Source organism: Nansenia antarctica (assembly GCF_963989245.1).
Source record: "Nansenia antarctica genome assembly, chromosome: 3".
NCBI lineage: Eukaryota > Metazoa > Chordata > Actinopteri > Argentiniformes > Microstomatidae > Nansenia > Nansenia antarctica.
The window spans coordinates 9,178,645-9,191,527 of NC_137688.1; the positions used below are offsets into that span (position 1 = coordinate 9,178,645).

Here is a 12,883-nt window from a genome sequence, read left to right on the forward strand (position 1 = left end):
TAATTCACTTTAGTTCTATACTATCATAACGTGCTATTTTACGCAAACGCCCGTAATCGTTTGCTTTGTGTGTGACCACAATGATCACTTTTCCCCCTAACTTATACAATTCTGAAATGTGACTTGAGTAGTCGAAAAGAAAGGATTGCACATGGCCATCAATCGTTTTTTGTGACAGTGTTTACATTGAACATGTAAAAGAGGATTTATTTTAGTGTAATTTCAGAGGTGCATGTGTAAGTGGTGAGTTACCTGAAATTGTCTAAACCGAATTTCACATTGAAAATCAAGATGGATCTTTGGGGAGTTTACCTGTTTCAACTCGTCTTTTTTGGTGAGTAACGGATTTATTTCCCACCTCTTTACTGTCATTAAGAGACGTTAATTGGATGTAGATATATATCCATATAGAACTGGATATACCACATATAGTCATAGTGGGATGCAGCATTTCATTTCTGCAACCTGTTCACTTCAGCCCTCAGTATTTGCCACTTAAGGATAATTTTTTAACGAATGAATGGAAAACAAGTAAAGTAAAAAATAAAGTCAGTTACATCTACGCTGTATATTTATGCGTTTACGATGAAAATGGTTTATCAACAGAGATCTTCTGGTTAAAATGAGGAGATGAAAGGAAGATAGTTGTCTTGTAGGATATCTGGAGAGTCTGTGATTATTTTCGATATAATTTATTTTGCATAGTGAAATCTTAATATAATGTTGAAATTGTGTGCCAATTAATTACCCACACATGTATGCGGGGGTTGCAAATAATATTTGAGGAGGGGGGGGGGAGAGGGAGAGAGAGGGAGAGAGAGAGAGGGAGAGAGAGGGAGAGAGAGGGAGAGAGGGAGGGAGAGAGGGAGAGAGAGAGAGAGAGGGAGGGAGGGAGGGAGAGAGAGAGAGGGAGAGGGAGAGAGAGGGAGGGAGGGAGAGAGAGGGAGAGGGAGAGGGAGGGAGAGAGAGGGAGAGAGAGAGAGGGAGGGAGAGGGAGGGAGAGAGAGGGAGAGAGAGGGAGAGGGAGAGAGAGAGAGAGAGAGAGAGAGAGAGAGAGAGAGAGAGAGAGAGAGGGAGAGGGAGAGGGAGAGGGAGAGGGAGAGGGAGAGGGAGAGGGAGAGGGAGAGGGAGAGAGGGAGAGAGGGAGAGAGGGAGAGAGGGAGAGAGAGAGAGAGAGAGAGAGAGAGAGAGAGAGAGAGAGAGAGAGAGAGAGAGAGAGAGAGAGAGAGAGAGAGAGAGGGAGAGGGAGAGGGAGAGGGAGGGAGGGAGGGAGGGAGGGAGGAGGGAGGGAGGGAGGGAGAGAGAGAGAGAGAGAGAGAGAGAGAGAGAGAGAGAGAGAGAGAGAGAGAGAGAGAGAGAGAGAGAGAGAGAGAGAGAGAGAGAGAGAGAGAGAGAGAGAGAGAGAGAGAGAGAGAGAGAGAGAGAGAGAAGAGAGAGAGAGAGAGAGAGAGAGAGAGAGAGAATGTGCAAACTAAGGTACATTACCTTTGTGGCCTGCTAGTGGAGCGTTATGCAATTATGAAACAAGCACTACTGGACACTGAGTCCTATCCAATCATCCTGTCATGTAAATTGCTATTGATAATCATTTGGCCAACTATCCTCAAGTGCTGTAGTGATATTTTCACTGTTTAGATGCACGCTTTGTTTATACTAAACAATGTGTGACCTACACTCAACGGACACTTTATTAGGAACACCTGTCATAGTCTTCTCATTCATTCAGGTGGTGTAATGGTGTGGGTTTTCTTGGCACACTTTGGGCCCATTAATACCAATCAATCATCGCTTGAATGCCATAGTCTATTTGAGTATTGTTGCTGGCCATGTGCATCCCCTCATGGCCACAATCAAAAGGCGTCTCAAACTGGTTTCATGAACATGACAATGAGTTCAATGTCTTCAGTGGCCTGCCCAGTCACCGGATCTGAATCCAGTGGAACACCTTTGGGATATGGTAGAACGGGAGATTCACAGCTTTAAAGTGCACCTGAAAAATCGGCAGGAATTGCGTGATGCATGTCATTATGGACCAGAATCTCAAAGGAATGTTTCCAACATCTTGTGGAATCAATGCGACGATGAAGAAGGAAAGCCCTACCTAATATTAGTATAGTGTTCCTAATAAAGTGTTCGGTGAGAGTATATTGCCCCATATGCATCATCTCAGTCCATTTCACGTAGGCACCTGGGTGGGATTGCCATTGTTGCAAAATGACAGCAAACACTCTCTGTGTGATTGGATGAAGCAGCTATTGATTTTGTGCCTCCAAAGCACGCAAGGGAGATGGAACCGTTGTGAGTTGCAGACTATCAATGTCTGTTAGTCGAGTGAGCACCGACACATGTTAATCCTGACCTTGTTACAGACGGGGTAATATCATTATGATTATTGACATGGCCATTACACCAGAGTTGATCATTCCCATTTCAATTGGCCCCATACTCCCAGCACATCAATAGTGTACGGCAGCATATACTTACACTAGCCTGCCCCCAGTGCTGATATTCTCTGACAACCCCTGGACTGTCTTCATTAGCAGAATGAGGGGTTATAGGTGAAAAGACATGATGAATAGAAATGAAGGTTGTACAGAAATCCATTAAGAATCACAACATTAGAAATTCCATGTCTGTCTATCAGTGTTCACCCATTTAATTGGTACAAGACTGGAGGTCTGTTGAAGACATGATTTACCCGTACAGCACAGGGACAAATTACAACTGTCACTTCACCTCTGCAGCTGTGTAATGGAACAGTACTGATATCTGAGTTTTTAATCATACTTTCGTGCCCAGCTCATCTGGCAGTAGTTTAGATGTTTTAGTCGATGCACATTCGAGATTCATTTAAAAAAAGAAAAGAATCCAGTCTGTGTTGAGCCACGTGTTCTGGCTAATGATCATAGGCAATATTTCAATACATTGGGAAACAGATGGTGTCGTTGAGTAGGCTACTGCATGATGCCTACGCTCTATACGGCCTATTGAAGAGGGAGTGGGGTTGATATGGACTGACATTCGACTCACATGACGTATTTCAACCTATGAGAGAAGACTAGACCGTACTGCAACATCTCTAACACTGGGGATTCAAAATATATAGATATTTTTCTAGATTGCTCATAGATGGGTGCAATTAAATGGCATATCAGAAACATTGGGGTTTGAGATGAAACTAGTGACCATCTTTAGGAAACACAGGTAGGTATTTGGATCGTTTAAAATTCCTGTTGTAGTGATTTGGAATCGTACTCTGGTGGTGAGAGAGCCCTACCTGACACCTGGGAACACTTTGATCTTGACAATGATAGATCTTTGACCTCTTGGTCAAATGGTAGATGCTTGTATCTTCCATGAGGGAGACCAGGGTTTGAATCAGCATCAGGATATCAGAATATTGGATCGACACAGCTCAAATGCTGTCAGTTTGCCAGATACATACAGTATATATTAACTTATATGTACGATATCATATCTAACAACTTTGGAGTGAACGTTAATTGACTGTAAACCATAACATGATTACATATCAAGGCTGTACATGTAGATCTTTTTGTAGCTCTTTAGACGTGTGGAGACAGTGTGGAGATACGTGTGGAGACACTGTGCTGTATGTAGTACAAGAGGGATGATGACCTTACATCCAGGGTCTAGGGTCCTGAGCAAGATATTCATCTACAAGATGGCCAGATACTGCATTCTGATGAGTTGGAGCTCTGTCTGAATAACCACAGGGAGGGTTCACCCGTATGAGAAAGAGGAAGGCGAGGGAGGCAGGAGGAGAGACAATCATAGTCCAAGCATTTATCTTATCTGCATGATGTATGCGCTCTGGGGTCCACTCTGACAGACCCATATGAGTGCAGAAAAAATATATAGAATTAATGTGATTGTAGCACTGCAGGGCTGCTTTAATAATTATTTCCCCCTCTGTGTTGTTGAAACTGTGAGGTACATCACAGTCAGCTCACAGCCATTTAATCTCAAGGAGCAAGTCCAACTGTAGCGCAAGTGATTGCATTGAATAGTAATATTCAGTATGAATGGGCAACAAATGATCTCTGATGGTATTGAGATCAGCAACCATTTAAGTGAGGAATTGAATGATAGATAATCCTACAGCAGGGGGGAGAAGTTTTTGAATCGGTAGGGATTAATTTAAATGTGGATCATCAGAATCAGAATCAGAATTATTTTTATTGTCAAGTATATTCGCACATACAGGAAATGTACTTGGTGTGGTTGGTGCATAGGACATAAAGATACAAACAGCAATATAACAAAAAAAAAACAACAACAATCATTTAATGTAATGCTGAAATACCATGTTACATTTAAACTTTTTGGTGTGAAAAAAGATAGGTGTATTGCTGGATCATTGACTATAAATGACCACTTTCACAATAATGTAACTAAAACATATTCCCACGCTTTCCAAGTCAGACACTCAGTAAACCGAAATGCAGATAGAAATATAATCATTTCCAGTGTAAAGTAGTCAGTGGGTCTCTGCTGTTCCCTGATATGTTTGATTTAAAGGTTTCAATATTGTGGGTCATGACCTATGTCTTTAATGGAAATAGATAAGCCATGGCCAAGCATGCTATTACCAGGCATATTGGCTGTGCTCTTGTAAGGGATTTTGTCATGAATCTCATTTCTAGCAGGCATTACTCATGAACAGATACTGTACCAGATGCTTGAGTGTTTCCTTGTGTGGGCAAAATGGCTGGGTCATTACAATCCTATTAAATGCTCAGATTATTGCTGAGGAGAGAAACATTATTATTTTGGTTATTATTGTCTTCATAGACAGATTTTTTTCATTCAGGAGTGTGACCTTGTTGTCCTCTGTTGACTAGACACTGTTTGGTAGGCTAAATACAGTGTAATAAAAGAATACAATGTAATGAACACCACACATGAATTTATCTTTGCAAAAATATTTTTAAAATGATATTAGATTATTAACAACATGAACACAGGAAATGATGGTCATCCCTCTCTCTCTCTCTCTCTCTCTCTCTCTCTCTCTCTCTCTCTCTCTCTCTCTCTCTCTCTCTCTCTCTCTCTCTCTCTCTCTCTCTCTCTCTCTCTCTCTCTCTTACTCAGTCATTTTAGTTTTAGATGACTCATTCCCAACCTGTAGGATGCCCTTTTTCCTTAGTCATCGTCTGGGCCTTTAGAACTTTATTTCTATTCAATTATAGATGCTTTAAACCATGCTGGTGAACTGGAACTTCATCCATTCATCTAATGTCAGTCAAGTTGATGGCTTTGACCTTTCATTCTGACATTATTCAATACTTGTGTAATCATCTGCCTATAACATTAAACCATAATAGCTCAAAACAGTACATTATGTAAGGAGTTAGAAAGCTTGTCACAGTTGAAAACTCCCAAGGTCCTCAGCCAGGATTAATCTTTGTGGCAGGTCAATTGAAAGGGGCTGTTGATCACACTGTTGAAAATGAGAGGTTGGGACCGAAACAGTAACTTATAAAAGTAAAAGTAGGGCTCTTCAGTACATGGCTAAAAGCTGGGGCCTTCCACTTGTGCCAGGCCTGTTAAGAAATTCAGGAGATGGTTCTAGGGCTATAGATATACAGTGGCCTCCAAGGGCCAAACAGAGGCTCATTAGCTCTGAGTCTGTCTGCAGTTATCCAGAGAGAAAGCCCGTTCCAGACAGGTAGACACAAACCCTTTGTGACACAACTTCAAATGGAGGGCTTTACCTTTCTTCTTCCAAACAGCTACCCTGCTTCAGACTGGGTTTCTAGGACAGAGCTAAATATATGGGGATGACAGAGGATTTAGTGAAGATAGATTTGTTCGGGAGAGAACAGCTGACAACGATCCAAGGACATATTTTTCAAATGTTCCTTTACTTTGGGTGATGTGGGCATTGCCAATATATCTTCTCTGTACATAACACAGACAACGTAGTCTTTGAGTAAGAGTGAGAAACCCATTATTACTTAGTATTTCATCTGTGATGGGTTAGGGTGTCTCCCACACAGGGTTGACATCAGCAGTTGGTTTACCTGCGTCAGTCAGAGGCAGCCAGGGTCCACTAGTGATACTCAAGGCCATAATCCCATTGGCACAAAGTTACATCCTTAAAATAACATAACGTGGACACATAAACGTGGACACATTTGTTAACAAATGTTTGTGTAGTGGGGTTATTTTAGTTTGTGCCCCCCTTTGAGAATTCTCTCGCATCAATAAACATGAGTGATACTGTTGTTGTGGCCGTCTTTAAAAAGGAATGCTAGTGTCCACCAGATATCCCTCTCATGTTTATTTCCAGGCAAATAAAAAGTCCTCATTGCTTTTTCATCCCTTCAAGTTTAAGAAATGCGAGCCAAAGAAACTGAGGGGACCTGGGGGAAGAGTACGCAAAATGCATAATTGAAAACGTGAGTGAGAGCCTGGGAGAGAGAGAGAAGAAGACACCGACGGAGGAGCCATGATGGATGCAGCTGTCTAATTTTTATTGTGGTCGCAACACAGCCTTTATGACAGGCAGGATGAATGTGCCCCGCTAACTAAACAGGTTTTATATCCACTGCTATGCATGTATTATTTGCTTTTATTATTATTATTATTTTAGGAAACATAAATGTGGCCTCAATCTCCATGGCATTTAATTACTAAGGGCCATTCTCAATGTTTGCCGACATGCGCAGGAAAGTGAATTACACTGCAATTCAGCAACCGAATGAAAATAATGTCTTATCATCACTAGGCACAGTCCAAACGATGTATAAGTCAAGCCAGGCATCACATTGTTTTCACTGAAATTAAATTAAACGAAACTTCAGTAATCAAATCAATGAATGAAATTAGTCAGGTTGCCTCATTACGGTTTCTAAAAAAAAATAAACTTACTGGAAATAATTGTCTCCAACTAATGATACATTTTTGATCAGTACCGTCTGTACCAAGAAACCTGAGCTCATTAATGGACCGCAAGCCCAAGATACAGGAAATGACACTATGGCAACGAGAATCAGATAAATATACTGGCAACAATCCCGTTGACCTCACAGACCAAGTGGCCTCCCTCCGGCCACTCAGCAACAAACAGTCACCGGTCATTGGACTCCACCGTTTGACGCTGTAAATGCTGCATAACCTTGTAATGCGGATATGATAGAGTTTGAGAGTGGAGTGGTCAGTTTGCGTGCTGCTTGATTTCTCCGGTGTTCCAGGAAGGGAAACAAACCATTACCAAGGCAGCAGACAAGAACCGGCTGGAGGGCACCTGTCTCTAAGAGCTGCAGTGGATTTACAACATCTGCTCTACGCAGGAGAGCCTGCCACCTCCACTCACAGCTCACCGCTCTCCGCTACGTGATTAATTATTCCAGACAGAGAGAAAAAGCAAAGAGGAAGCAAACAGTGCAAATCCCTCCTATGCACAGAACAACTCTTCTTATAGTATGCCATCATTGGACATTGTGTCCAATTTGTTGTTGTTTTTCCACAAAATGGGGATTTAACAGTTTCTGGTCCTTGTTTGTTTTGGGTTAGGGATTGTATGGTAGAGTCATGCAGAAAGGACTGGGATTTCGACAAATGGACATGACATCGATGCCCTATGTCGCTCGGGCAACCTCATTACTGGGCAGTGTGTGAGATTGTGACACGCTGCCTGTCAGCTGGGTATTTGAGAGGCTCTTCCTCTTTCATCAATCCACAACCCACAGCTCAAATCCAGGGCTTGCTCTGCCTTCCGATGGCTTGTTAGGCGTTAATTAATTGGATTGAGAGAATGTCACTAAGCATTTGACGCATGATTGGCGTGATTGGCAGCTGAGAACTGAGGACTGGCTGCCAGAGATCCGCCCCTGGGAGGAGAAAACCATATTAGGCTGGTTGACTCTCTCCCTCTCTCTCTTTCTCTCTCTCTCTCTCTCTCTTTCTCTCTCTCTCTCTCTCTCTCTCTCTCTCTCTCTCTCTCTCTCTCAGAATCAGGGGGGATTTGGCACTCATTTTGTGGTAAGCAGCCAAATGAAGCAGATCTTACAGGACTTTGCTGGATAATTAACTTTTTTGACGGCTTTGCTGATATTGACTTGTGAGTTATATGTATGGTATGGAAGAATGGTTACGATGATGCATATATCGGTGGCCTGTTTTTCCAAAGTTAGCTCAGACATGGGTATCGAGAACGCTGCAGCCCATTTGGTGATCGATCTCCCTGAATTCTCTTATGTCACACCCACCTCCTCTGCACCCTTCACTGGCTCCCAGTAGCAGCTCGCATCAGATTCAAGACCGTGGAGCTTGCCTACAGAGAAATAAAGGGAACAGCTCCCCTCCCTATCTGTGTACGATAGTCAGTCCCAAAACCCCAACCTAATTAATTGGTTCTTCCACCTCTACTGGCGGCTGCTTGGCACCGCCATCTCTACCAGGATGTTGTGGTCACTCTGCTCAGTCACGGCTCGTCTCTGTTTTGGCACCTCAGTGGTGGAATGAGCTTCCCACCCCTGTCAGAATCTTCCACCGTAGACTAAAGACCCATCTCTAAAGACCCATTTCTATTCTCTACATTACATCTGGGCCCCTCCTCCTCATCTCTCCACACCCAACAACTCGTTTTCTCCCTTCTGTTGCTTTCTGTTGCTATGGCGCTTGTTCTTGCAATGACAATAAAGACCATTCATTCATTATCGCTGGTTTTCTCTACGATGACTGACAAATGTAGTTATTGTAAACCGCTTTGGATCAAAGCTTCTGCTAAATCACTCAAATGTAAACATGCTATTCCCAATGCAGAACAATAAGTTGATGCACAGTCTTAATACGACACAATACGCAACTGTGAAAAGAGACTGGCTGATATAGTCAATTAGACATCATCTGATTTCATGTGAAAATGATATCTAATTTGCACAATAAAGAAGTCAGTGTGTCTGACCTACTCTAAATGAGTGAGGCCTGGAATAAGATTCCATGTACAGTGCGTGACGCCTTAAAGGCAGTATGACTGTGAAAGTCTGTCGCCCACTGAGTAAGATCCGATAACACAGGCCTTAGCCCTGACCCCATGTAGGGAGATGCCTTTGGCAGACCATCCTTTCATCAGCCTCACAGAAAAACAGTCAGTGGAAAGTACAAGAGACCCAGAGTCTCAGCCGAAAGTTTTTGGCAGCTTTGTTATTTCTTCTTGGTGGTTGATCCATTGCCCTGCAGATCCCATAGCCTGCATCATAATGAGCCTGCACTTAATATTTCATGCAGCATCCCCCCCCCCCCCCCCCCTTAACACACACACACACACACACACACACACACACACACACACCCTGGGAAAAGAGGGCAGTGTCTGAACACACGTGGTGGTGGGGGACTTGGAGAACAAGCTGCTGCTTGAGATTGTCGTACAGTACCTGTCTGAGGAGTCCTGAACATCGCCTTCCAACCAGGAAGAGAAACACCTGTTTGAGGTCACACATACAAGATATTGTACTGTATGGTGGAGCTTTACAAAACAACAATTCGTGTGAATTTTGGTAATGATGCTAAGCCCTACTGATGGGTGTGAGAAAACATGGAGTGTTGATCAACCTGAGAAAACTAACTAACAAGTCAGTTGCCGCATAATGGCGCTTCTTATTAAACACAAGCTGGCTGCTATCCACAGACATTATGCGTACATCATTATTTCATGCAAAATCCTACTTTTGCTTTTACATAAAGGTATCCATCATTCTCTCTGTAATCTTAATGCTCAATGAGTTTTTCAGATTCAGCTCTCAGCTAAATTTCTTAACATATTTCTTGCTTCTTTTTTTTCCCGAGCATTAGATATTATTTCTGTGGCATTCAAACCAAAAGACTGTTCATCCTTGAGCATCAAGCCAAAAAAGCAACAAAAACACAAACACATGATTTAAATTCAACAGAATAGTCTGATTAGTATCATGACTTAGTTAGTTATTCCCACATACATTAATGTTTAAAGAGATGAAGCCACAGAGAGTCCTTGAAAAGACAGCAGAGGCCCCGGGTGTCTATGAGCTAGCCCTGAAACCTCCTTATTCTGGGACCAAGGGAGATGTGTGAAAGCAATCTATGTGATTATCATAAAAATAGTAATATAAAGAGTAATAAAATTACACCAACTAACCGGTCTGCTGCAATACTGAAGACAATTTTGTATACTGTAGTTTTCATTTGATACAACTACTATGTGCATTGAATTGTATACTGTATACCCAAATACACTTTGGATTTGAGATATGATGTTTTGATATCTGAAATGGGACTAAAAGTGTAATGGACCACCAGGTAGGACAACCTGACAGAAAGTCGAGAATTATTGTAGGGTATGATGTGCCCTCTCTATCTCTCTCTCTTTCTCTCTCTCCCTCTTTCACTCTCTCTTTCGCTCTCTGTCACACAAACACACACACAGGAAAACATTTAAAAAGTGTAACGTTAATTAAGGCAATTAACTGGGATCACAATGGGGCAGTAAGAAGCTAAGGCTCGTTATGAGAATGTTACTGTTTGATGCTTCAGTACAGTCTCAACAGCACTATTAATTTAACTGTCATATTCTGGGCAACTACAAAGCTCGCTGTTTTCATTAGGTAATTCTGGAATAGACACTGTATAATTAGTCTGCCACTGAATGTTTGCAGATGTCACCACAGCCTTCACAGAAACAGTGAATGTATTTGTACAACCACTTATCTACTTATTGTAAATCAAACAAAGTGATGTTTTGCTGTATTAGCAGGCTTCCATGCAGTTGGGGAGAGAAGAAACTAATAAGATGGTTGTTAAGGTTTGAGGTTAATAAATGTGAATTTTCTATTGCTGGTAATTCCACCAACTGTTCGGCAAACATCTATAACTCAAATTGGTCTATGTCATAAGAATACTTCTTAGTTAAAGCTTGTGTTCACAACAGAAAATAAAGAAGCTGTGGAATTGAAATTCAATCAATCTCAAAACCAGAAGATAAGAAAAAAAGATCTCCATTCTCCTTTATGCTTGAATAGTTATTTTTCAACTACAACATTTTGAATAATCTAAATCTATCAAGTAAATAACGATGATAAATGCAGATGATCTTTTCCATATCATAAACATATAAATGATGATGCTTAAAAGAAAATGATCCTGAAACTATCGTCGAAAATAATAATAGGAAATAATAGGATAATTATCTTTCATTACACAGAGTAGCAGTAACTCAATGGCTGTCTGAAACCCAGGGTGTCCAGGTGGGCGCTGTCACATTCCTGTGTTATGAATCACTTTTATGCTATGCTAATGAGCAGATGGGAAAGTTTAGGTTGTACTCTTTTCCTGTCATAACTCTGGTTTATGAGACATGGTCTCCCAGCATCTGACTGTTAATTTATCGTGTCCGTTTTTTTTTTTATATAAAAAGGGATTACTGCCCCTGAATAAGATTATCTTGTTTTTTTGTGATATAAATCAGCCTTTATGTATTCCTTTACAGCACTTTTTGATATGTCTAGCACATTAAATATTTAGTTTGATGTACCAACTCTATAGATTGACTGAATTTACATCTAGATTTAGATGTGATCGTCAAAATGATTATGTATTGACTGTGTAGCTGTAAATAAAAATGTTCTTGATGCAGAAGTTCCATTGGCCTCTGTGATCCCGACTTAATCTTTCAGAGGAGCTTCTACTCCAGTGGATCATTGGAGACCCTCAGGAGCGTGTGGAATTGAACCACTACAGTTCAGCATTTGCTCAGTGCCCACCATAGCTCCCAGAGGGCCCTAGTGATGGACATCTCTTCCACTATGCCCTCCACTGCATGACCTCAATAAGGGGTGGGGGTGTGCGCCGGTGTTGTGTAATTATACAAACAACACAAAAAGACACAAAATCAAACAGATGGAAAGCAAGGATGCTTTGCATGAAGGGAGCAAGCCCAGAGATGCATTTGAACATCGTCCTTCCACGGGCTGTCCAAGCACAGATTGAACCAGATTGTCTCCCAATTTGTCTCACCTCAATTAAACCCCCAGAACCATCAAGCCCCATAAAGGAAGAGGATGGTGATTGTCTCTGGTTTTATTACCTCGAAACACACAGCATTAAGGAAATTGCCTTGTTGCACCTTTTTATCTAAATTGACACAAGTGGAGGCAGTCAATTGAAAAGCTTCAAGATTAATGTGTGTGGCTCTCTCATTATGCCTGCCACCATTATAATACCTTGCACTGAGTCTCCGTCCCCTTTATCCAGCATGCAGTGCAGCTGGGGCGCCACATAGGGCTGTGGCAGCTCCGTTAGTTAAGAGTTTCATCAGTCAGAGTGGTCATCGTTCATGATGATGGAATAGTTAGCATGTCTGGCTCCTCTGCCCCCCCACGGCGAGGCTGCTAGAGTGACAGCCACAGCTGGAGGCCACGACGGTTCTGCCACATCATCGCAGGCGCTGCCATCAAGTTACCTCTCCATCACAATGCACACTGAAGCAACTACATTTCAGGTTTTCCCCCTTGGATTTTGAAAATAGACGACAAGACTATAAAGAAACATGCAAAACATTTTCCTTATAGTATGTACATACTATAAGTCACAAGTCACAAGCTATGAAATAATTTTAATTTAACCTTTATGTATCCAGGTTAGTCTCAATGAGATCAAATCTGTTTTTCAAGAGAGATAATGGTCATGATGATGATCACAGTTGTTGATGTGATTAGAAGAGTAATTCTCCTTCTGTACTTGACTCTTTTACTGTATTTACTGTATTTACTGTTGTAAATATGTATATTTACTATATTGTCATTGCAAATACTGTTTCGGGGGCTTTTGGAAGATTAGCTAGATAGTGGGCTAAAGAGATCCTAATTGTTAGAAACTC

The 12,883-nt window shown here is 41.7% G+C and overlaps 1 protein-coding gene across 1 annotated transcript in view; it reads left to right on the forward strand.

Moving 5' to 3' along the window:
* Positions 1–291: 291 nt before the first annotated feature.
* Positions 292–12,883, forward strand: part of gfra4b (GDNF family receptor alpha 4b) — a gene marked incomplete at both ends in the record, with an annotated part of 42,847 nt that continues 30,255 nt past the window's right edge. Inside the window, one exon of the mRNA XM_080526890.1 lies at positions 292–334. Coding sequence (XP_080383016.1) covers positions 292–334 — 43 coding nt within the window. The remainder of the gene's footprint in view (positions 335–12,883) is intronic.